The sequence below is a fragment of the Pelmatolapia mariae genome, linkage group LG7 (genome assembly GCF_036321145.2).
Source record: "Pelmatolapia mariae isolate MD_Pm_ZW linkage group LG7, Pm_UMD_F_2, whole genome shotgun sequence".
NCBI classification, from domain to species: Eukaryota; Metazoa; Chordata; class Actinopteri; order Cichliformes; family Cichlidae; genus Pelmatolapia; species Pelmatolapia mariae.
In genome coordinates, this window is record NC_086233.1 from 63259719 (window position 1) to 63285321 (window position 25603).

The 25603-nt window shown below is 43.3% G+C and overlaps 1 protein-coding gene across 3 annotated transcripts; it reads right to left on the minus strand.

Moving 5' to 3' along the window:
- Positions 1 to 1384: 1384 nt before the first annotated feature.
- nup93 (nucleoporin 93) lies at positions 1385 to 25531 on the minus strand. 3 transcript variants are annotated; one of them, XM_063480190.1, is made up of 22 exons: positions 25405 to 25531; positions 24399 to 24578; positions 23026 to 23143; positions 12078 to 12140; positions 10470 to 10598; positions 9709 to 9783; positions 8726 to 8818; positions 8476 to 8615; positions 8247 to 8379; positions 7541 to 7698; positions 7273 to 7438; positions 7044 to 7137; positions 4453 to 4644; positions 4243 to 4369; positions 4081 to 4153; positions 3564 to 3608; positions 2980 to 3096; positions 2780 to 2898; positions 2586 to 2703; positions 2398 to 2481; positions 2164 to 2292; positions 1385 to 1734 (listed from the first exon to the last, which is right to left on the minus strand). In XM_063480190.1, the coding sequence occupies exons 2-22, from the start codon at positions 24575 to 24577 to the stop codon at positions 1624 to 1626; spliced, it is 2463 nt and encodes an 820-aa protein (XP_063336260.1). In that variant the 5' UTR covers position 24578; positions 25405 to 25531; the 3' UTR covers positions 1385 to 1623. The 3 variants fall into 3 exon arrangements, with proteins under 3 accessions (XP_063336260.1, XP_063336259.1, XP_063336261.1); XM_063480189.1 differs by having other exon boundaries at positions 24399 to 24581; XM_063480191.1 differs by lacking the exons at positions 23026 to 23143; positions 24399 to 24578; positions 25405 to 25531 and adding an exon at positions 17075 to 17399.
- Between the last annotated feature and the right edge of the window lie 72 nt (positions 25532 to 25603).

The window sequence follows — 25603 nt, forward strand, 5'->3', positions numbered from 1 at the left end:
CAGCGGTGCAGGGCCACCCTGGTGTTGTGAAATAGCCGGGTTATAAGAGGTGTGTGTCATCGGCCTGATTCACAACACCAGCTGCGGCACACACACCTGAGAGGCAGATCTTCGGGTGATGGAGCTCTTAAAAAACACACACGAGCATTTTCCTGAGACAGACTGCACCGCCCAATAAAAACTTGAATTTACAGTCTAACGCGGCCCTGACGACGTAAGCAGAAAAACATAAGGAGGCGATAAAATAACAAATGCAAAGGTGAGACAAAAAGACGCTCGAGCACAACAGCGTGGACCTCCTTTACCGTTCAGCTCAGCTGTGTTTGTGACCACGAATGATTCCGACTTGCCTGCACAGTTATGTGGAGCAGCAGAGACAGAATGAGCCTCCATCTGTGTTCTCTCAGGCCAGACTGAAGGACACTGAGTGTGGGCCACAAACTTAACAGAGGAGATGGAGGGCCAGTTTTTCTAGCAAACCTCAAGCGATGTCTGCTTGTGCTGCTGAATGTTCGACAGGGCGTTCCAGGAGGTGCTTGGTCTGAGTTCAGGTAGATTATAAAGGCAGGAGTGGTTAATACGCTGTTCTAAATGCTGGTCGGGCGATTACGGTGCGCATACCACAAAATCGTGGTGACAGAAGCCCTAACAAAGGATTTGAAGGAACTTTGCATACAAACGTATCACAAAGTTAAACAACGTCCACATTTTTAGTTAAAGATTAGTTTTTGGTTTCTTTACTAATAAAATATTTTAAGACTACCTCCTTTCCTTTAAAAAATACGCAGAAGGAACGAGCATCACGAGGACGCACTCGTTCTGCAGCATGCGGTAAAATGTCTCCTTTTGTTCCACTGATTTCCCCTCTGATAGAGACAGAAATATCCCCCCCAAGTCCGATAGCTGAGCTCAAGCCAACCAACCATCTGCCAGGGGACAGGACGCTCCACAGCCTGTGGAAACGGCACGGCTATGGCCTGCGACACTCGGGACTGCGTAAGGCTGAGAGGAACGGTCTTGTTTTGTTTCCCAGGGAGACGATTCAATTAGATTTCACCTGATTTATTCCCTCAGGAGGGACATGGAGCATTTCGAGTCTGTTGGGTAAAAAACAAAAGCGTATGCACCTTTTTTTAGACGAGTTCACTCTCAGGATGTATTCGCCAGTATTTCCTTTGTGCAAGTTAATATAGGTGCGTGATGACTAATGTGCTCAAGCCTGCATGTAATGGCTCCCACATAAAACTGAAAACTTGTATTAAACACATATATTATAATATTTTCACAACTTTGACAGTAGCACTGAAATAAAATGAAGCAAAATGAGGAAAAAAAGGAAGAAAATGTAACGAAACATAAAATGTTTCAAAATAAAAAAGACGAATGAAAAGCAAACTTTTTATTCCAAATCATCACAGATACAAATATGAAACAAAACAATGGAAATAACAAAAACAGACTGACAGGATTTCAGATGAGCAAAAAAACCAACGTATGGCTTAACATGGCGATGAACGCTGCGGCTTTTACAAAACAAGATGACAGGTGAGCGTGTGAATGAGCCGGTCTTCAAAAGCCCAGAGGTTTCTGGTCATCGTGTGCGTGTGTGTGTGCGTGTGAGTCTCAGTTCATCAGTAACTCCATCTGCACCAGTCTCGCGTTGGTGTCCCCGGCCATGTTATAGGGAATCATGCCAGCGAAGGTGATCAAGGCTCTGGCCTGACCGCGTAGTTGCTGTTCAGAGAAGAGATGGCGTGTTAACATAACGCATCAGTGAGACAGAATATTTATTTAACAACATGCAAGCTGGGCATAGACAGGCTGTCTTTGCACTAGCCGGCTCGACACAACCTAAAATCCTTCTGTAGACACCAGCTGTAGTCAGCAAGCTTCTGGGTCATCCAGACTTTCTATGTCTGATGTAAGTAGAAGTGAAAAGGTAGAATCCAGAGGAGCGACGGAGACATACTGACAAGGGACGAACGAGAAATTCTGCCAAAAATGTTATCTCACATGTAAGTGAATATATTCAGTTTACCACTAAATGTACTCGTATTAGCTCAAATATTTAAAGTAAATGGATCTTTGTATAAAAACAGAATGCACTATGTTCAGATCTACCTATAAACACACACGTCTTTAGTGCTGTGCTCATTTCCTCACCGTGTCTCTGTCCTCCATGGTCCTCTGTGGCCGTCCCGGTGTGCCGGCTGGCGCCCCCTTCAGGCGTTTGTACTGTGTGTAGAGGATGTTCATGGTGGCCAACAGCACCTCAGACAGGTTGTGACGCACCTGGAGGAACAAAACGACATTTAAATAAAGAGAAAGCAGAGAAGTGGAGTCCATATAAAGACTGAGTATCGGTTTTGTGTCTGGTGTCCAGAACCGAGTCGACACCTCATCACTGAAGTTCCTGAAAGCCGCCACTCTCTCCTCCACGCTGTCCTGACTGAGCGGAAGAAGCTTTAAGCGCTCCATCACCTGACAGAGAGAGGCAGCGTTAATGTGACGAGGCTGCGTGCGTCTCCCTTCATGTCTGTGTTTGTTCATTTGACCTCTGGGTTCATTTTCAGAGTTGCACTCACATCATAAGCTCTGTCGACGTGCCCCGCGTGGTACTCGTCGAAGAACGTCATCAGGTCTAAGAGCAGGTAGAAGGTACTATCGACGGACTTATCTCCTGCTACGCCCTGAGAGCGATACCTGCAGAGGGAAAATAAAAGGTTAAGGAGGTGCGTGTGTAGATTTTGACCAGCGCACGGCGTGTCCGTGTCCTTACCTCTCGGCGATGGCCACGGCGGTGTTTTTTAGCCTCTCCTTGTTGGACTGAGGCGCGCTGACCTGGGCGATGACGGGACTCAGGAGCCGATTCATCAGCTCCAGCACCTTATCTGGGTTCTACGCAGAGACACATGTAAAGTGAAAGAATCCCACACCGACAGCTCTGCAGAGATACTGCGCAGTGCACGGTCTGCTCACCTTGGCCAGCTCGTACAGTTTGACCGCCTCCTCAAACAAACCTTTGTTCTCGGCCTCCAGAGCCACTTTACTGATGATAGCTCTGGTGTCCCCAGCAAACTTATCTATGACTCCGGGCTAGACAGGAGAGGATGGGAGACCGGCGTGAGGCTGAGAACGGTGCAGTTCTGACAGTAATAATGTGCATCCTGTTATATTGTGTTACTAAAACATAAAATAAAACCCGTCCTTAAAGTCTGACTGTCCATCAAAACAAGTCGATGCATATTTTTAAGTAAGCAGTTAATACAGAACGGCCCTCGATCGGACAGCATGAAGCTGCACGTCTAATGATGCGCCGTGACGCATTTAACATTGTCAGTCGTGAGTGGGACGACCCGTGACAGCAGAACCGAGTGATGCTGAACGGGGCGTGTGCAGCCCCCCCCCACACACACACAAAGAGTGACAGGGAAGACAAATTCAAAACAAGACGAGGAAGACATGGGTAGACAGTAGGTGAGGGAGGCACAGTCAGGTTATAGAAATAACCATCGACGAGATGAAAATGAGCCGAGACATCGAAGACGTGTCCATCGTCCTACCTTCCTACTGCCGTCCTTCTCCAATCTCCCCAAAAGCATGTCGAACTAAAAAAGGACAAAGTAAAAATCACCACATGACAATAAATAAATGAATCCAACATCGTCACATTTTACATATAAACTTATTTTCCAGGTGAGAGATCTGTTATTAAAACCAGAGAGAGCAACACATTGTTCTGAATCTAAAATTCACTCCATGCTCCTCACATTTGTTCTTTTTTATTACAAACATTTGTCAAACGTTGCTTTAACATATACCTATTTCTCATATTCTTTAAGTATTTTTTAAACAGATGAGCTCTGTTTCAGAGACATTCCTATTTAACGAGGTCAACACTGGGAATCATGCAGGTCTTATCTGCCCCATGAGAAGCACAGTGAACCAGCTCTGCTCTGATCTTCTAAAGAAACCAAGATGTTAAACATCAGCTTGTCTGTCACCAGTGCAAACCTTCTATTCAGTCATTCTGTATTAACTGTGCTAACGTTTGATCACAGAGTAAAACGGGCCGCCCACCTCTCGACTCTCAATAACAAGTTCGCTGACACAGCGCATGAACATGTTCTCGCCCTGGTTGTCTTTTTCATTGCTGCAAAAAAGAAAACATGAAATATGAATTTAAACTTGGAGCTATACAATGTATCGCGTGTGTAGTGCAGGGCGAGAAAATGTGTTTACCGCAGGAAGTAGAAATACTGCAGTGCTTCTCGCGGATCCGTGGACTCAAACTTGCGAGTGTAGAGCATGAGCAGGCGGATAAAATTGAGCCGACGCACCATGGGAGGGTCACCGGGTTCCTGGCTCACTGTGGGGAGGATGTAATCAGTGAGATCGACAGGAAATAGAATATGCATGTGCATTACCCTACAAAATAAAGGTGATACTCACGTAGCTGAGCGCTTTGACCGGTGGACTTCAGCAGCAGCCGTAGCTCATACAGGACCAACGCCACGTGCACGGCGTGACTCCTGAGTCGCTCGACTCGAAACAAGAAAGCCACCGCCGCCTCAAACTGAGCCGTCAGGAACAACACCTGGAAATACAGGAAGGGCTGCTGGCTCGCAGAAAAATGGGACTCTCCTGCAGAGAAAAGGCGGAATAAAGATGGAAGGTGGGAAAATCAAGTGTCTGTGACCAAAACCTGCAAACACGTTCAGGAGGAAACGGGTCGCGCTGCTCACACGGGTTTATTATCCACATGAACATAGTAAACGAGTGTTTCCAATCACTCTGCTGAGATGGATGGAAGTCACCTGTGTGGGTGTTTCACCGTCTCACAGAGAGAAACTCTGTGCTGGGAGATTTTTGTTTAACGCTGTCGCTTCACAGAGGTGTGCACACGGCCACGTCCAGTTTTTTTAAACATGGGAGGAGAAATTTAAAGACGTTTTTTTGAGTGCAGGTACTTAGTCATCAAGTTTACTTTTTAATTATAATTCCTAATCCTCTTGTTGGCTGAAAGTTTGAGGAGGAGAGCAGGGTGGACCATGTCAGCCATTTTACAGCCTTATCTCAGACTCCCAGCGTTTTAGTTCAAAACGGGAGAGCGAGAGAGAGAGAGAGAGAGGAGAGAGAGGGGGGAGATGAAGGGAATAAAAAGGACAAAGGGGGAGAGATAGGAGTGTGTGGGTGTGAGAGGGGGAGAGGGGGAGGGCGCTGCAAACAAGAAAAGAGAAAGAAGAAATGCACAGCAAAGAATGTGAAAGAGGACAAAAATCAGTGGGAGGAAGGAGGGACGACGACGGGGATAATAGAGGACAGGGATGCAGGAAAACAGACGAGCCCGGCACCGGCAGCGTGTGAGAGAAATGAAGATGAGTTTTGGGCTTCGTGTCCTGCTGTGAAGCAAGATGGAGGACAACGAGGAACGCTGTGCCAGACAACCGAGGGAGGCGAGCGGCAGAGAGAGAGAAAACAGAACGAGGCTTCGGGCTGTGCTTCCCACCGAGCAGCGAGGGCGGCAGAGGGAAAATGGGAGATGGACAGAGAGAGAGGGAGAGTAAGAGAGAGCTCCGAGTCTTATCTGAACAGTGCAGGATCAGCCCGGAGAAGGCAACACCCGAGGGAGAAAGCTGTGCTTTTGTCCGTCTGTGGGAGGGAAGGCCTCCTCGTGCCCTTGCACTTGTGTCCCGGACATGCGGGTGTTTAAGTGGGAAGTCTTACTTTAAATCGATTTTGGATGAAGAATCAAAGCGTGTCTGATGGTGCCTGTTTACACGCGTGAGCAGCTGACCACAGCTCTCTTTAAGGCTGCGCTCAGCGTTCTGGTGTACAACTCCATGCTCAACACCACGAATGCCCCAAAATGTGCCCCGAGTCTCTTGCTGTAATATTAATTATGGTGAGACATAAACTCGACCCAGTTTGTTTCGGGCGTTTGACCCATTTTCATTTCTCCCTGCTTTAAGCTGAGGAGCTTTGCTGACGGTGTTTGATAAAGCCTGTGGAGATGGGGTGGTAGGTGTTGGTTAATTTGATGCAGGTAGCTGTAGCGCTTCCAAAGCAGGAAAGTCTCATCATCATAAGCACAAAGATGAACGACTGCTGCTATTTCCACATTTCCAGGTTACAGAAAAGAAATCAATTCACAAACAGACTCGTGAACTTTTGTTCCTGCCGACTATGACAAAGCTCTGAGTCACACTTGGCTCGTCGTCCATGGCAACAGCTGCTGAGGCTTATGGGGAGGGTAGTACTTAGAGCTGTTGATACAGCAAAGAGAAGCAAGAATATTCATGTCCAGGAAAATAGTTGAAATATTCATCGAGCGATTAGTTACACAGGAAAATGAATCACTTCTCTTTAATAATATTTGATATTTTAAAAATTGTGAATCTGACATAATATAAGAACACAACGAGATGCTGGCAACAATAATCACCTGATGAAGCAAATCCTGAAGCGTTCCATGTAAAACACCTTTTCTGCCATGCTGTGATTCGTCACCAGCACACACACATTTCCGGTTGTGCACCTCGACTCTTTAGGTTATTTTGTTTTTGCACTGAGTGCACAGAAGTGCTCGCACCATCGCTAATATGTCTGTTTGAACATTTTAATGGCTTAAACCAAATCAGCACTAAAGGAAACTCATTTTGATGTAGTTATGGTAAAAAGGTTTTAACGGACTCAAATTTAACATAAGATTTTGTTTCTCAGACGACTCGCTCCTTACGAGGGACTGATCGTCCGTATGCATGCCGTCACCCTGCGTTCTACGTGTCCGCACAAACATGGATGCAGTCTCATAACAGCACGAGAGGCAAAGAGCAAACAGTAACCCAAATAAAATCTGCAACCTGGGAGGTGCAAACAGCTCGGCTGTGCAAGCCTGTGCTTGTTCCTCTGTGCTACGGGGAAAGAGATAATGGAAAAAGAGGAAGGTGGAGAGGCAATGTGATGCACCGCAATTCTCAGGAAACTAAAGTTCATATATTTGTAGTTATTTCGAGAGCTGAAGGAGAATTTCAGTCCCCTACCATAGTCTTCCAGCAGCTGTTTCTGTAGCTGTGGCAGGGTGAGTCTGTCCTGAGGAGAGCTGCTGCCGTCATCATCGAAACACACCTGGTTCAGCTGCGGGGACACAACGCGACGCACATTACGCAAGGGAGCAGCACGGAGATATCAAACTGGGACGATGATCTCTAACCGACCAGGATCAGGAAATCGTGCCTTTAACCCAAAAACAGCAAACCAAGGGAACGGTACCTTAAGCCAGAGGTAGTCCTCAGTCTTGTCTGCTATCTCTCCGTGGTTGTCATTGATGTCACATTTCCCAATCATGCAGTAGACAGCTCTCTTGTATGGATCGGCACAGTTTCTCAGCACTCTGCGGTAGTGCAAGCGAAGCTTGTTCTCTGAAGTCGGGGAAAGTCTAAAGAAGAAAAACAGATAAAACGGGAAGTGCGATAAGACTGGTTTGACCTTCAGGACTTCTCTGTGTGCAGAGGATGAGAGTAAGCTGAGAGGAGCTCACCGTCTGTCAGGACTGTTCATGTACTCCTGAAACCAGGTCTTGAAATCTCCCAGCTGATGTTGCATTCTGTTCACCACCTGCATGGCTGCATTCAGGTCGCCACAGCGCAGGCAGTAGTAGATCACAGCCCACACTGGGTGGCCTTCTATCTCACCGTCCTATTGTGCAAATTGAACAGAGTGGTCGTATTATTTATTTATTTTTCAGCCACTGCTTAATTCTTCAGACGGTCGGAGCTTTGGACGGCATCAAGATCAAGATCCAAACCTCACAGGCAGATGTGACCTGTCAGCCACACAGACTCATCAAGAATCAGTGAAGCAACGGTGGGAAATTAAACCGTTTGCACCTATCAGTCGCTGGCTTTTAGAGCACAGGTGTGCATGACCAACTGCATGAATGCCAAAGAAAAGATAAACTCTTAAATATAAATGACATTTCTGATCAGCCCATCAGATTATTCTGATTAGGTACTCATGCACCAAGTCTGGGTCACCCTGCACAGACAGTATTACTGCAACAGTTAGGAAAGCAAATGAGTCTGGTAAAGGTTATTCAGATAACAACTGGAGTGGAAATAAGAAAAATGCAATCCAATGCAATTTTAAAAAAAAGTGATGAGGCCTGTAGGAAAGTTAAATAAAGCTGCGTGTTGCAGGCTTTCTTTATTAGCCAAACATTTAAACAGTGTATACACGTGTGGTACCTGCATGCCAGGCAGAGGCCCTGGTAGCTTGATGTTGAGGAAGCTGCGCACTAGCTGGTATGTTCCAGGCACCCCTCCTAGTTGGGCCTGATGGAGGTTCCCAAAGACAGTCACCATGGTGTAGCTTTTATAACTGGGAAAGATGGAATTCATATTTATGGTTTATTCTAGCTTAATTTCAGCAAACTGTATATCCAGTGCATGTATCCACAAAAACAGGACCGGCTACCTGTTCTCAAGGAAAGCAAGTGCCTGGCGTACAAAGGCCATTTGCATTTCAACACTGGTGCGACTCTTCAGAGTGTCTTTGGCTGGAACCAACAACACGTCTGTCATCTGCTTCACCATCAGCCACAACTCTGATACGTTCTGGAGGAAAGAGAGAGAAAGAAAGGTGCATTCATACCGAGTAATCTGTTACATCTGTCAGTAACAAGTAACTTCAGGCTGATACATCAGTGAGAGATCAGCGTTCCTACCTTGTCGTCCAGGCTTTCTGCTACTGAAGCACATAAATCTCCCAGATTAGGCTGAATGTGACCGTTCACTATCTTCTCATTGAAAATGTAGATCTGACGGAGAAAAAAACGGAGGTAGGTCCACAAACTGTTAAATGCTCGTTTTATAAGGAAATGTCAAAACTTTCATATAAACTTAACAACTTAAAAATTAACCTTTTTTTTACGACCATCGAGTGAAATGGTTCACAATAAAAAACAGCACGAAAAGTATCAAAATGTTCACGAGATCATCAAAGAGGATCACGAAAATCAGACAAACGACGCCGCACGCAATGTGTCGACACATGGTCGAAGTAATAAAATGCGCTCTGTGGTGCAGCGAGTGGAAGCGACAGAAGGTCATCCTGGATGATGCTGGGTGGAGCGCTGGGGCGGGGACACGCGCCCCCTCTGCAGAACAATTAATCCATATGTTTGATCTGCAGCTTCCAGGCTTTGCTGTAACCCCGTTTCAACCAAACGATCGGGCTGACAGCTTTACGTCTTTAACAAAACACAGCTAGAGATGATGATGATGATGATTATTACTACCAAGGTCAGCGGCGCTGTTTGCTTTGTCGGGTATTAAAACACATTCTGTTGATGTCCTCCTTTTCCCCTTCATTAGATCCCAGTATGTAATCAATACACATGTTTATTCTTCTTCTATGCAGCTACATATTTATTATATAAGAAAAAGCAATTAATAACAGGCATTATTAGGCATTAGCACAACACATTTTAGTAACCACTAAAAATGTATTTCCCTTATAGTAACATTTGTATTCAGATTTTGCATCGTTAACCTGATATAAAAATGCTTCAGTAACAATAACCTGCTGTACAAAATGCCACAGTATGAATGCACTGAAAGGTAATTTGCATAAAACAGGAATGTTGATGTGCTGTGTGCATTTACCTGAAATTTTCACACCAAAATAATTAGACTATCGGGGACTCACCTGGCGTCCGTAGGCCACCTCCACGCTATCCAGTGCACTTCTTCCTGGAGCGGTCACTTCACTCACAAAGCTGGGCTGTAATGGACCGCAGGTCAGGTGGTAAGCAAAGACAGAAGTAGCAGATCAGTCGTGTGCTGCTGAAACGTTTGTGTCTAAACAGGAGAACTCTTCCTGCTCATTAATTTGTATGTTGAGAGTCTGAGACAGGAGGACGTCCTGTCCCGACTCTGTGATTACTGCCCGTCTGCTCGACACACGCTGGGACACAATAAGATCAAAGTCTTGTTTTTTGTTTCTTACTCAGGGTGATGATAAAAATAGTGTTTCTGAGTCTGAGATGAAAACGCTACCTTATTTGTTTTAGTTGAGCAGGTAGACAGGTAGGAGTGCGTAGTGTCAGGGAGTACGCGTCACAGCCCTGACATTCTCTTTGAAGCAGACATATTCAGTCCAAGAAGTTTAAATGTGTTACAAAAATGATGCTATTTGTAAGACCTAATAAAGCGGAAACGATGCGGCACTTGACAGTTCTGATGTCTACGCAGCAATGTTTCCTACATACTCAAACGAGGTCACGATTAATAAATCCACCATGTTGTTGACACACCTGCACGTTAACTGAGACACACTGGAAAAACAACCTCTGAATTTATTGTTAATAACTATGAATAACAGATTCATGTAGGCATTAAAAATGACACACACAAACATGGACCGACTCGCTGCCACCATTAGCACTTATACGGCGCTCTGTCCCGTACCTCCACGTCTTGACTGAAGTCCAGAGCGTCTTCTCCTGCTCCCAGCAGTGTGTGCAGCACTCTCTGCTTCACCTGCTCCCACTGAACCAGCATCGACTCCCGATGGTACTCTTCAGCCAGCAGGAACGTCTGAACAAACGGCGATGGGAAGCAAGCCTCCAGTCATATTCGAGCATGCAGACCGAGACATTTTAACCTTTTGTATCGTTTTGGTGCTGCTGGTTTGAGATCTCAGTGCTTTTGTGGGAAAAACACAGTTCACTGGGATCAAGCTGTATTACAGATGCTAAACAGGAGATTGTCCTTAACATGGTCATCTCTGCCCCAAGCACCAGGTACTCAAACCTTCCCGTTTGTGAGTGGTAGCAAATCACAAATAAGTTGGCTTAAAGTCAAGATGACCTTAAAGTTAAAGGAGCTAAAATAATGCATTTGCCAGGCAGGCTGAGCGGAGGGGTCTGCACTGAGCTCGATCATACAAAAAATAAGAAGCGCTAGAAACGAGCAAAATAATTTGCCCTTGTAGTACAAGTACGTTAATCCACATCCACAAGGTAAGATGAACATCGCTCTGGCACACACTAAACTGGATTTAACAGCAGACCCCTGTGAAGACTACTCCACCAGGACTCGGTGGCGTCTATTTTAACCCTCCACAGAGACTTCAAAGTGAGATAATGGGAACTCGAGATAATTGAATCTCCAGCTTAGGGAGATGCAAATCTAGACTAAAGCCACCATTTACTGGGTTAACTTGGTCAAAGCTTTAAACAATTTAAAAACTGCATTAAGTCTAAAAAGATATTAAAATTGTATTTAAATCGTAACTATAAATGTTCCTGGTCAGCAACACATCACAGTAATTTAACAATTTTAAAAAAGCAGTTTCGGAGTCCTGCCTGCCAAAAATGACTTCATGTTATAAATGTATTACATACTGTTATCGGGGCTTTTTCCTGCCCAAATACCTTTTTTGCATCAGTTTTAGAAACACATACCATGCAGCAGTACAGCTCCAGTGGTTACTGTAATATGCCTGCCTTCCCTGCTTTTCACGTTGATGTCAAAACTAAAGCTATGAGATAAAAATCTGCAGGAACATCTAACACCCGCTTTCTTTTTAATCTTCGGTGCATTTGTTTTCCCCCACCCTTGCACATAAGTCCCTTTCCTCTCTCGGGGAGCGGAGACAGATAATGGGAACGGCAGCTAATTAAACGCGGGGCCTATTAGCTCTGCACATCAGGGAAGCCATTTCAGAACCATTCCCCAAAGGTTCACACCAGAAGGACTTTTAGATCACAGCGAGCAGAAATGACTAAAAATGTCGTTTTTAAGTGTTCGGTATTGTGATGTGCTGATGCTACGAGACAGTGAAACGAATGCTTTTGTAAACCTCAGTATATGACAAACAAACACACACAGTGTCTGTGACTGTTGGAACTAATTATGTCATCTTCTTTTTTAATCATCTAAAGAATAAAAAGTATAATCGCACTCGGACGTGCGCCCTGCAGGCCTGCGTTACTCTAAGAGTGCCTGTGAACTAGTTTCCTACACTGTAGGACTAAAGACTGCGAGGCCACGAGACTCTGGACAGATACCGACCCTGCGGCGAGACTCCTCGATGGCGGACAGGAGGGCGTTGTCCCTCTCGTTCTTCAGGAAGCCCTGCGGACACACAGAGAGATGTGGGGAGAAGAGGAGTCACGGTGATGAACACAGAAAGCAGGATATTAGCTCGACCGGTGTGGAGAAAGCGAAACGGAGATAACCTGCATCCTTGAGGGACAGATTTAGCAGGTGCATCATCATTTACTATTCAGGAGACCGTTCCCCTCCTGTTTTCGGTTTTCTTTCCTTCCAAGTTGGGATTAGGATGATGGCCATGTTATACAGACGCAGAGGAGACTGTGCCCGTGCATTTCGGTGGCAGTCGCCACGGCCTCCATTTTGGTGCAAACTCGAGATGGCTGCGGCTGCACACACACCTCCTGGTTGGGGCCCTTTCAGTGAGGATGGTGACAATTTCATGCACAAGCTTCAGATTATCGAGAGGGCCAGATGTTACTTATTTAAAGTTGCACTGCTGTTTGTGCTTTGTCTCTGCCCATCGTTTATTTTACTACCTATAACTGAGTTATTGTTTTCAAAAAACATGAAATAACCCAAAGAAATACAAGTTTCCAGATTCATATGCAGAGGGTGGCCGACTCCAACAAAGAGATTTTACCACGAAAAACCAAGAAAAAACTGCAAATTCTAAAAATAAACACTGATTATACAAACTGCAGCTGTCCCGTTTGTGTCACTGACTAATAGAAAATACACTGAAACAAAGGTCAGTGCATTTATTTAAATGATCTATTTCGATTTGTCAGAAAGCTTCACTGTGCATCGTGTTTCTATTGGCTTTGGCTTACATTAACACGTTTGTCAGTGCAAAGTTGCACTTCTATCATGTGCAGGTAAGTACTGCTGTTAACCTTGAGTTATTCTGCTTTTTTAGGTTTATATAACCGCAAGTCGTGCAGCCCTGCCATAATAGCTTCTTAGACTGGAGGAAGGTTGTTCCCTTTGTCAGATAACAGAATAATCATTTACTGATGACATTTTGTCTGACTTTAAATCTGAAGCAAGCAGGATAATTCAGCCTCAAAACCCCCCAAAAGCAAGCAGTTGATCAGAGACACAGCTAGTTTCCAAAGCCAATAATGGTTTATTCAGCTCTTAAGAAGCTGAATTCGCTCCTGTCCTCTCATGTCCAAATGCTTAGCTCAGTCCAATTTCTACCTCTTCCTTTTACAAGCTCACAATTTGCATGAACACCTTTCTGAAAAACTGTCAATAACAAAATACCATCAAGTAACTCACAATTAAGGTACAGTAGGCTTACCACAGGTTGCAAATCCTAACTGGATCAGTCAAAGAAAGACATTAAAAACATGATTATTGGATTTTACGTGCTGATTTTTTCTGATCACTCTATGGGTGAGCCTTTTTACCAGTGAGAATAAAAAAATGAAAGAAAACAGACACGTAAAATGTTCAGTAGGTTTATTATAAAGAAAAAATGAGCCCTATATAATCGTGTAGTTGTACAGCACAGCTGATCAAAAGTGCGATACTTCCTGTAATACTGCAGCCTTCCTGGACACGCACACAACAGAGAACTTTATCTCTTTTGGCTTTTTCACGGTTTGGCGTTGGTTCTGCGACGAGCCCACCGACAGTTTAGCAGACTGACGTCTACGTGCTGCTGCTGTTTACCGTCACCAGGGGGCAGTGTCCCACGCAACCCGCGCAGACACGAGAGAAGTTATAACAGAAAGAGCTGAGAAATGTTCGCTGCTCTTTTCATGCTGATGTTTGAAAATATCTTCTTTACGCTTTTTCACACTTTTCAACCAATCAGAGTTGAACCTGTGAGCTTTTCGAGGCCTGTCCGCAAAACATGTCTGCGTGGGTTGTGTAACCCTCTTCATGTAGCACAGGCAAACACCTACACGGACCAACAGAAACGTGCTACTATAAATCCATGTAGATGCACTCTTAGATAAAGCAAGAAATTTGAAAACATTTAAATATTCATTTTCACTATTTAGCTTCGTAGATTTATGACAGTGTATTTCAACTCTGTTGGCTCTTTGAGTCTGCCATCAGTCTAAACATTAGGAAAATATCTTTTCAAGAATAAGTTACAGCTTAGCTAATGCATGATGAAAATGTGCAGAACCTTATATTTGACGATGAATAGCACAACCTGCCATCACAGACATGTCAGTAACTGATTACCAGTATTTGATTGATTGATATCAGTATTTGTATTTCTCCATGTTAATTATTTCTGGGCTTGCAAACGGGACATTAAACATCTGACAGTACATGTGGAGCAGTATTGATATCTTTTGGGTTTTATTTCGTTTCAGGCACTCTACAGTCTGTCAAACAACATCTTTATAGCTAGCATATTTTCCATCTTGGAAACAGCTTAAACTACTTATATTGTGACATCTTCAAAGCTGCAGAAGAAGAGTTCCCGTCACAAAAGATGATGTCAAGATCCAAAAAAAGTCTATGCAGAGGCCGGTCAGAAAATAGGACAGAAACGTTTCCTGCTGCAGTCGCTGCAGGTGTTTGAGTTTACGTGGAAAATAACCAGTGGCTAATCTGGTTTTGTGCTACAGTTGAATTTTAGAGACTTTATCGTGTTAAAGCATAATGGATCGCTGCTCGTCTCCTCTAAAACGGGTCATTACCGTGTCACTGAGTTTAAGCCACAGCATTCATTCAGGTCAGTGTAAAGTAACAGAGAAAAACATCATTTACTTCCTCGTATTACTGTGTGAAAATCTAATTATCTATGACAGATTATCCACTGCAAATTACAGACTTTTGAAAAAAAGAAGAAGAAAAACTGGTGTTTGCACGGCTGACAGCCACGTTAAAGGTAAACTTAGTGAACTTATATGTAACACCATTACTCTGGTAATTAAGAAAGAAAAGAAGCTACTCCAACGTAGCTCGTTTATAGCAGCAGCTCATCCCTGCTACCCTTAGCTTCCCTTTTCCTGCTCTGTCCCTCTCTCATTTTTTCCCCGTCTCACTTTCCCAGGAGAGGCTGACAATAGGTCTATATTTAACCACTCAAACCAAAGAAGAGCTCAGGTCAACACTCACAGGAGAGCTGCACTGGAAAAATGAATAGAACAGAATGGAAACGTTTACAGATCAGAGGCTGATTGCGATGACTCCAAGTGTTCTTGTAAATTGGAGAAAAGGCGATGAGACTGACAATCCTTACAGAAACAGGCAGGGGGCGGGGCTTAAAGCATCTAAAACTACGGCAGTACATTGGGCACCGAGGGGGAACTGCCTCGTCATTTTTCCTTCAACACGTGGCAAACATTTGTCACTGATGTCATTATGTTGCCTGTTGCCAGCTGTGCGTGTGCTGCCAACCACTTGCCTATACATTATTTTTTGTGCCAAGTGTAAATTGATGAGTTAGCCAAAAGCTGAGGCCACCAATCCCATTTATCTGACATGCAAATGATTTCTGTCTTTTTGGCTTTGGTTGATAAATCACTAATATGAATATTACAGCGGTTAGATATCTGATAAAAAGGACTGCTGGTAACTGGATACACTGTTTCCCTCTTCACCACAGGAGGTGGCCAGTTTCACGTAACTGCTTCTTAAAATGTTTGAAGCTTCATCGCAGGCAGGCACAGCATCGTTGTCGCATATAACCTCTTTATAATTTTGATCAGCACTACACAGTCCGAAGACCTGGCACGTTGTTCAGACCCAGACACCGGCATTTCGCGCTGACTAATCGCTGCCAATGTTTTAATTCCTCCTCGTATTTGTTCCCAAATGGTAAAAATAACCGTGAAATAGAGAAACGCATTTATAAAAGCAACGCCGAAACATTTAGAAGTAAGTAAGATGAAAAAACACATTTTAATAAATGTGCTTATCACACTCGATGATGCACTGAGCACTGGGGTATCGGCGTATCAAAGATGCACGTTTCTTTTGCCCCACCCCTGTATTGTGTATCCTCAGAGATCTGCAACCTGCTGTGAACACCCACAGCCTGCTGGCCAGACAGCCCAGAAGCTTCTACAGGAAGAGGAGCACTGCCACCGAAAATTATTTAATAATGGTTGATAGATCAGGAAATACTGATGGGAGTAGGAAGGTAAAGGCGAGGACAAGTCGGCCTTCAAATATAAATACAAATGATCCAAGTTCCATTCTTTGTCTCCAAATTCATCTACAGTATGGAGATAATGTGAAAGATCAGTGCACATTTGACTCTAAAAATATTATTTTCTATACGCCAAAATGAAACATGACTAAATTTTAGCAGCATACGGTATAAATGTGATATTTAAAAAGGTTTCTCTTCAAACTTGTACGCATGCTAAATCTCTGTGCTGGCATACAGGCCCCCGTCTCCACTGCTAATGATAGTCACGCCATCTATGCATAAAGGTAATCTTATTTTATACTCATTCAAATCAGAACATCTGAATTTTCACTCTTTTGAGCCAGCTTCATGCTTATAACACTATACGAAAAATATTAAGATACCGAGTCTACGCAGAAACGTGTGATTTCCAGGAATCTAGAGGTTACAGAAGGACACGTTCAACGAGCTGACGGGGAAAAGCCTCACTGTGGAAGTCATTATTAGTCAAAGCAAAAACATTTACCATGACAGAATGAACCGACCACTGGCTGAGTGTGTGTGTGTGTGTGTGTGTGTGTGTGTGTGTGTGTGTGAGAGAGAGAAAGAGAGAGAGAGAGAAACCCCACCCTTTCACTCTTTCACTTCCTGTGTGGTGAAATATAAATAAAGAAAATGAATAACATACATTTATAACATGTAAGTATAAATGATCAGAGTGCCTCACATTCACAAATGACTCAATCATCTCCATCATCATGTATGTCTGCACACACTGTAGCACAGCAGAGAAGACATGACAAAAAGTAAGACGCACAAAGCACATACCCATCAGTGACTGAGTATATGTATATGTGTGTGTGTGTGTGTGTGTGTGTGTATCCATGTATATATATGCAATACTCACTCATGAGGAGAGCCTTTCTGCCTGTCTGGCAGACAGACAGACAGACGAGAGGGCAGGATGAGACAAGGAAAAGTAAAAAACTGGTTTTCAGTTCTTTGTCTGAGCCTAGGTACGTGGGCTCTGACAGCCCAGGACATCTGCATCGCCCCTTCGCCTCTCCATCCCACTGTGTCACTGTGCCAGGGCAGCAGCAGCGGCCGCCATGCTGGGGCGTGTTCCCTGTGCCCCGTCGAGCCGGCATGGCGGTCCGCTCGCAGCCTTTTCCCCGTTCAAAGCAGGCCAGTGACTCTGGTGCGTGAGCCGGAGAATCGAGTGAAAGTGCCACATCAAGACTCGCTGGAGGTTGTTTTATTGTCGGAGGGCTGTACCAACTGAGCGTTCAGACACAGGGGGAACCCGCGAGAAAGAACTATGGATTCATATAGAATATCAGTTCCTGCCATCAGCTGACACCCCCGCCCCCTCCAAACAGCCATTCTCCATCCTCTGTCTCTCTCTCCATCTCTCACTTCGTCCTAGCATCTCTGACGGCCCTCCCTCAGTCCCACTCATTTTCTTCTTTTTTTATCCATCTATGCATCCTTCTTTTCTTCCCTCCTTCTCTCCTCCCTCCTTCAGCTCAATGCAATTATAGTAATGGATTTTTTCCCCCTCGGTTGATGGCTTCCGACATCCTGTCTCGAAAGGAGGCTAATCATGCTCTTAAGGGTCATGTTTAGTTAATGAAGGGTTTGGGAGGCACATGGGGAGAAAGGGGATGGGTTGGTGGGTGCGTGGGGGGTATTCCTATATGCAGTCTGTCTATTATAGTGCACACGTGCACACACAAACAGCTTCAGGCATGTTAATCCATGCACTTCCTGAAGTTTTGTGCACAAAGTCTCTCTCACTCTCTCTCTCACTCTCTCTCTCACACTCACACACACACACACACACACACACACACACACACACACATACGCGCGCGCGCGACTGGATTCATGTGTGCAGGCAAGCAGACAGGGATGCACGCAACCACGTGCAGACAAATCTATGCTACACATTCATTCATAAATACACGGTTCAGACACCGTATACAGCAGCGATCGATAGCGCCTGACACACAGGCATGCAATCTCAGCACACGAAGCTTGTGCACGAGAGACACACACACATCCTGTGAAGCTATGTCAGGAGCGTTCGTGTATCTCAGCAGATGCTCTGGGCTTAGCCAACTGCGTCCGCTGAACGCATGCCATCACTGCTGAGGGATATGTGTGTGTTTAAGGGCTGGGGAGGGCAGAAGAACAGGAGAGGAAGAGAAAGGATGTAAATGGGAGAGGGATAAAAAGCAGAAAAATGTGAAAATATGCAATTTAAGAGAGAAAGGGAAAAAAATGAAAGCAGAGGAACACGCAGAAAGAGTGTGATGTACGAAAAAGGAGAAAGAGAGCATTGGCAGAGAAAGATGGAACAGTGAAAAGTGAGACAAGGACAGGGAGACGGAAAAATATTGAAGCTGGTCGCCATTTTTCTACCCGCTCTGCTCTCTGCCTTTCACTTCTACAGTTTCATTTTTCTGCTCTTTTCATGTGATCTCTTCTCTTTCTCTGCTTCGCTTTGATTTTGAATCCTTTCCTGTTAATCCTTTGTATGCACTGATGGGAACACAGGAAACAAAAACATGTAAGCAGACTGCACTCTGATAAAGACCCTAAACATGAGATGTAAATATATTCACGTTTGGAACAGACTAAGCCTCATTTAACCAACCACATAATCTTACTAAATATGAAGTTGTCCATAGTATGTGCAATCTAAAAACATGCTAATCCCTGCTAGCAGCTCCGACGTCCACGAAGCCCAAAATCTAAGACGAGCTATACGGCCACAACCTATAGGAGCGCTTCAGCATATATACAGACGCATCATTCACACACCACTGCCCTCTGCATGAACGTGTGTGTGTGTTCTACCCAGGAACCGCAGAGGCATGTACCAGCTCACTCATGCGCAAACACACACATTTACACACACACACTCATAAAAACACAGCACATTTTCCATTTCCTTTGTGTCCCGTCTATCCTGGAGACCTACAGCCTCTACTGCCTCGCACCCCTTAAACCAAATTAAACACAATCCGACGCACTGAGGTCGGGTTGGTTGAGGAGCGAGGATGCACAGATGGATAATGCACGAGGCACACGTTAGAGGTCCATGGTTACATTTGGATACATTCTTTGATTTCTGGGTTGCCATGGGTGCACATGCATGTGTGAGTCAGCAACAGTAACGGGGAAAATGTAAAGCGTAGATATAAATTGAAAATAAAACTGATGATGAAAAGTTGGCTGATGAATAAAATCATTGACAGACTGCAGATAAAACACAACAATATCTGATTGTAAAAATGGAGACTCTGTCCATGTGCAGCGATAATATCTGGGGTGTTAGTTAAATATAGACAGGCTGCATCCTTTGTGTGGTTATAGGAATGCATCTGTACGAACAATAACTTCTGCAAATAGTCTTCTGTGAGACTGTGACAAAGAAAAAAGTCTAATATAAAGTGTATCGTGACAGGAAAGGAAGCAACAAGATCAAAGTTTTAGTAACAGTAAACTAAAGCTAAACTTCACTCCTAATTAATATTAATCAAAGCTAATTAAAAAAAAAATAAATAAGCACTGATTTTGGGGATGCTTCCATTTGTGTAACTCCATAACGTACAAACACAGGTGGTGCTGAAATGTGTGTTTGATCTTAAAGAAGGACATTTCGGTGTGAGATTGAACTGAGCAGTGCGAGAACGTGACAGAGGTCCTGAAAGTGGGCGCCTCGAGTCAAAAGTGGCGATGACAAACGGATATTTTAGCATTTACACACACAAAAGGCTTGAGTCCCCAACGATGATGACTGAAGAGTGAACGCGGCCCTAAAGAAAGTGTTTTTGTCACTGTAACAGTGACGAGAAAACGTGTTTTAAGTACTGCAAATATAAACTACTGCAGTCTTTCAGAGTTTTATTAAATATTTAATGAAGAATACCTCCTGTTACTGCACCAGCTGTGTAATTATAGAATAAACCATTTATTTCTTTTCAGTAGACATTATTTCCACCTCTCTTTCAAAAGTAACTAAGATTTGAGCGACTACATCAGTGCATTTGAGTGTTAACTGCAGGTCAATTGTAGAGTCTGTGTGTTAAGAATACTCTGGCAAGGCTGTTTGCTTTCAGCTGTTCAACAAAGTGCATCAAACAGCTTATTGGTGATGCCTTCTTCATTATCATCGTCATCATGATCAAATAACCTCTCTGCTCCTTTGTGTATACTTGATGATATAAAGTGGCTGAGACTGCCATCAGTTAAATGGAGGGAAAAAGGCTGAGCTCAGTTTCTCTTTTCAATGGTTCAAATTTAAACTACATTTCTTTGTTGTTTTCTTATTCTGGCTGAAATTCTGCTTAATTTTTTGCCACACTGTCATGGAGCCAAACACGCCCAGTTAAATTAGGTTCACAATTAGTCACAATTTGCAATTAAATTCAACTGTGTGCATGTGACGTTATGATCTTCATTAAAAGAGAATTTCCCACGGGGAGCAGACAGCTTACTAAATGACTACTCACCTTGGTCTGGCTAGATTAGCTTAAACTGCTGTAAAGCGACTAAAAAGGCTAAAACATAAATCTTTTTGATGCTGCTAAAGACTAGATTTACCTTTAGTTTGGGGGCGGTAGAGTAGAGCATCACAACGTTCTGATTTAAGACCAAAGTACATAACTATTTTTGGCAAAGGCTCACTGCGCCACTAAACAGAGGCTTAATGAAGATGGTGAAGACTTTGTTTAAGCTCCATTATGCAGTTAGCCTGGCTGTCCAGAAATCATCCTACATTGTGCTTATAGATTACACGTATATATGAAAGACTACTGTGTGCAGTCTATGGATCCAACAATCTGACATCTGGAGTCCAATCCTGACTCAACAAGCTGATCTACGGAGCCGATCTTTTCAATTCTCTGCTGTTCTGGGTTTACCTCACAATGCCTCAGCAGCAGAGCTCCAGAGGAGGAATACAGCTTATTAGTTTAACACTGGTATCAGATAACTACTTGGCATCAGCAGATACCCACAGCAGTATCAGTATCATATGAAAAACTGTACAGTGCACTCCATTAATTTTCCATTTTTGATCATAATTATTTATACTGAATATGCTCAACGCAGGGCCCATTAGGTAAATGCCAATACAACACTACTATCTCAGCTGACTTTCCATTTATCTGACCAATTCCTGTAATTTGGCTGTTTAAATTGAGCAGCTGTTTGTGTCTGAAACAGCAGTGGAAAATTTCTCCTGAAATAAAACTAATGCAATGTCATCTTCTAGACCCAGAAGAGCAATCGCAGGGAGGAGTGCTCGTCTGTGTGTGTGTGTGTGTGTGTGTGTGTGTGTGTTCACCCTCACACTGCCAGAAGCTAAGTGCTTTTCCAGTCAGTGAGTGAAACCCACCCTGGCCAGGATACATCCGGCCGACCAATAAGAATAAAGAAGATTTCAATGAAACAGAGAAGAGGCTGGACTGCAACAGTGTAAGAAAAAAAACAAAGAGATAAGAAAGGAGGGTGATAGAGTGGTGGCACATGTATGTGTAAACCTGATGGAGAGAACAGATACAGTGGAGAGAAATAAGTAACCAATACAGGAGGATTAAGCAGGGTGGGAATAAGGGATGGAGAGAGCACTCAGGGAGCAAAAAATCTGGTACTCAACATTAAAAGAATACTGGGCAACTTTGATTTTGCACTTTCAGACTTTTAACAGAACCTTTGTTTTAGATTTAAACCTTCTGTCTCCAAGACAGTTGGTTCAAGATTCACATGTACCATAGGAGCAAACGCAGCTTTGAGCCTCCAGCCTAAAAAGGACAGAAGCGCACGATAAGCTCACTTTGTTCTACCTCCCTACTATCACAGTTTCTCCATAACTTGTATAATCTTCAGATCTAACCAACTTCTACTAGAGCAGCATGGCCTCTGGCAATCCATCAGACGTCTTCACGCTCAAACCTGCCAAACTACAAGACAGTTTCACACACATAACACAACTACCTCCTCACGCCTGACTAAATGCGACAACATGCCAACCATGTATCCATCACAAATGCTATTAATTCTGTTCAGCTATACAATCGTGTACACACACTCAGTCACAGCACAACCTCCAGAGCCACATCTATACACTATGTGACATGCACTGCTTTTACATGGGTGAAAGCTTTTTTTAATTCAGTGCAACTACACAGATGTAGTTTAGTGTGACTGATGATACATGTCACCATATAGTAAAGTACAGTCTAATGAATTTGCAGAAAGAAAATATGATCAAAACTCAAAGTTAAAAAGAATAAACAGCACAATGTGACCTTGAAACCAATGAGATTTTCCATGAATGTCATTTTTCTTGACTGTCCACAAAAACAGAGCCTGTGGGTCACACAGCAAACCCAATTTTCCACTGGAATAATTAACTCGTTGGCTTTGTGTACTTATTTCTGTTATCTCTTAAATCTTTGTTCTGTTCAGCCTCCAGTTATAAATTTCAACATTTTCAGCCTTTAACTAACAAACTTCACACTTGCTCAGTTTTTATCAGGCTTATCTTGTCAGTGGGGACAAAATGCAGACTTATTATCTACAGTTAATTACTTTCAGACCTTAGCCACAAAACAAATTTAATCCTCACTTCTAAATGCAGTTTCTCTGTGAGAAAGTGAAATATGCACACACTTATTAAAAGACTAGGTACTAGTTTCTTACCATCTGTCAATGGATTATTTCTTATTTCACTCCACAAAATACCTCTCAGTGCTCTCAGTAGTAAGCGAGTCTTCCTCTAGTGACCCAGGTCGTTTAGGTTAAAAACACTGCATTATCAGCTAGCTAGCAGCTAGTTTATGGTACCTGTATGTCCGTGTCTTTGACCGGCTCCAGGGGCTCAAACGTGGTGGCAGCGCTGAGACTTTCTAGCCTCTGAGAAATGTGGAAGATGTCTAAACCTCTGGAACCAAGGAGGATGGACCTGAGGTGAAACAGAAAGGTGATGAAGAACTGACTGACAAATAACTGTAGTTGCTCCACACGACCACTAGAGGGCGCAGAACGCTTTACCACCGTTACAGAAACGATCTTTACACTGTACGCACTGATGTGAACTGTACACATCAGATCAGGTGTCATCACATACATCACAGAGAGAATTTCAAACTAATATCAATGCAGTTTTAAAATTAATAGATTAAATCCTTTAAATATCACTCAAGCTTACTGATTAAGGAATATCTTCTTTAAATCTTTAAAACCAAACATATAGTTTAGAAATGAGTGTGTTTAGCAAACGGATTAATGGGAAACAAATGAAAAACGATTTTATACTTTACATTTTATTTACATGAGAATATATTGCAATAGGTTATACTAAATCACACATTTCAGATATACAGGAGTCTGTTATTATGAAACGTGTATTATTAGTAGTAGGATTCTTACCACTATATATAAAAAGGAACTCTTCCCAGGCTCTTGTTTCATGTTGATCTTTAAAAATTAGACCTGATGCCTTGTGTGACTGTTTACCACCAATTTAGTTCCCTAATAACCCGTCCCTTTCTTTACTGGTATTGGGATCTAATTACTTTATTTATACAACTTTGTACACATAGATAACCATTCATTTGTGCCCCCCCCCCCCCCCCCCCCCCCCCCCCGTTTCTTGTGTATGCATTGGCACATGTATGTATGTTATATGTGGGAGTTTATGTGGGATGGATGGAGATATAAGTAATGACACACAAGGATGATTATTATTGTTATCATAGATAACATTCTTCTAATTATTTAACATTACTATTGCTGTTTGCACTCCTCGTCCTTACATGATGTGACCACGATCAGTATGTGGTTAATCACACTCCCAGTTCCCCCAACCCTATCCTTTTTATTTGAACTTGTCCTGTTTGTCTATGCTCTATGTTTCATGTCCTGTGACACTTGTAACTTATTATCTGTTATTATCAATTACCATTTTTGCCAGTAGCAGTAATATTATGATTAACAGTGGGACATTTTCAGCCTATCTGCACATACTGATGTTCATATTTCATACTGTTCTTGGTTGTATCTTGTTATTTTATAGTTCAGCTTTATTTTGTTGTTTGCTGGTTTTACTCTGTGACTTCTACGCCTTTTTGTTTCCACTCTTATAGCACTGTGCAATAACAGAAACCACAAGAATTTCCCTCAGGAAAAATAGTAAAGTTCTATCTTATATTTCTTACGCTTTTACGTCTGCAGCATCTTGGGAGGTGCGGGTCAGGGTGCGGGATCGAAGCCTCTCCCCCGCCTGCTGGATCTCCTGAAGGTTCCTTTCGACGTGAGGAAGTTCAGACACTGCTTCGGTCTCAGCAGCCAGCTGCTCTGCCTGCTGCAGGAGCTCCCCAAATCCCTCTGTATCCATGCTGCTATAGACAAACAAATGAAGATATTTACATGTAACATCATCAGAGGTGAGATGAATAGTGTACAGTGGTTTGAGCTATAATTTTAGAGTGCTCACATCCTTTTTGGGGGAAAACGGTATAACTGGCCTGGACAGTTGCTGTTATTTTAGAAACCTAATCAACATTGTACCTCACTGACTAAAGGTTTTGTATGTATTTTTTGTTGTTCATTTTCAATCCTTAGAAGAAGGGACTGGGTTAAAATGTACTGCAATTCCTCAACTGCGTGGATGGAGATTTACACAAATTCAGAAGTAAACGTAAAGTGAGCACGTAAACGTTTCAGACGTAATATAGCTGAGAACTGCCACAACAACAACAACAAAACACGTTTAGGACTAGGCCTAGTCGATAACATACAAACTGTGAATAACATAAACACCCATGTATATAAGGACATACAGCTGTGAGCTTTCGGACAGTTGACAGCAACACCTGGAGCGCGCGCATGGAGCGCTGTGGTGTTAGCTTAGTTGCTATAAACTCGCTTTAGGAATAGCAACAAAAATGTACAGTTTCAAATGAAATTTAATTCCGGCTGCTGTGAAGTGGCGTGATGTGAATCACGATAAAAACATGTTTGAATTCATTTTATTTTATTGTAGTGCTATCCTTTTGGCTAAGCTTCGTTAGCATGCTAACATGTAGCTACAAGTCAGAATGAATTACACTGTGCAGCGTTAGCTAGCATGCTAAGCTGCTATTATTCTTACATATGCTCAGTGTTGCGTTAACTCAAAAAGTTCATTTTGATGACGCGGCTGGAAGCAACCACACTTCATACCTGTTGTGTGAGGTGGGAGAAAATACGGTCCTGTTTATACTCCACGCGTGAATGTATTTACAGTTATCTTCTGTTACTCCGTTTCTTCAGCACGAAAGTACATTATTTGCCCCGACCGGCACTTCTGGAGTCGATCGTGATTGGACAATCCCGCATCCCTCCCGGAAGTTCTTCTTCTTCTCTAGTTTCAAATATTAAC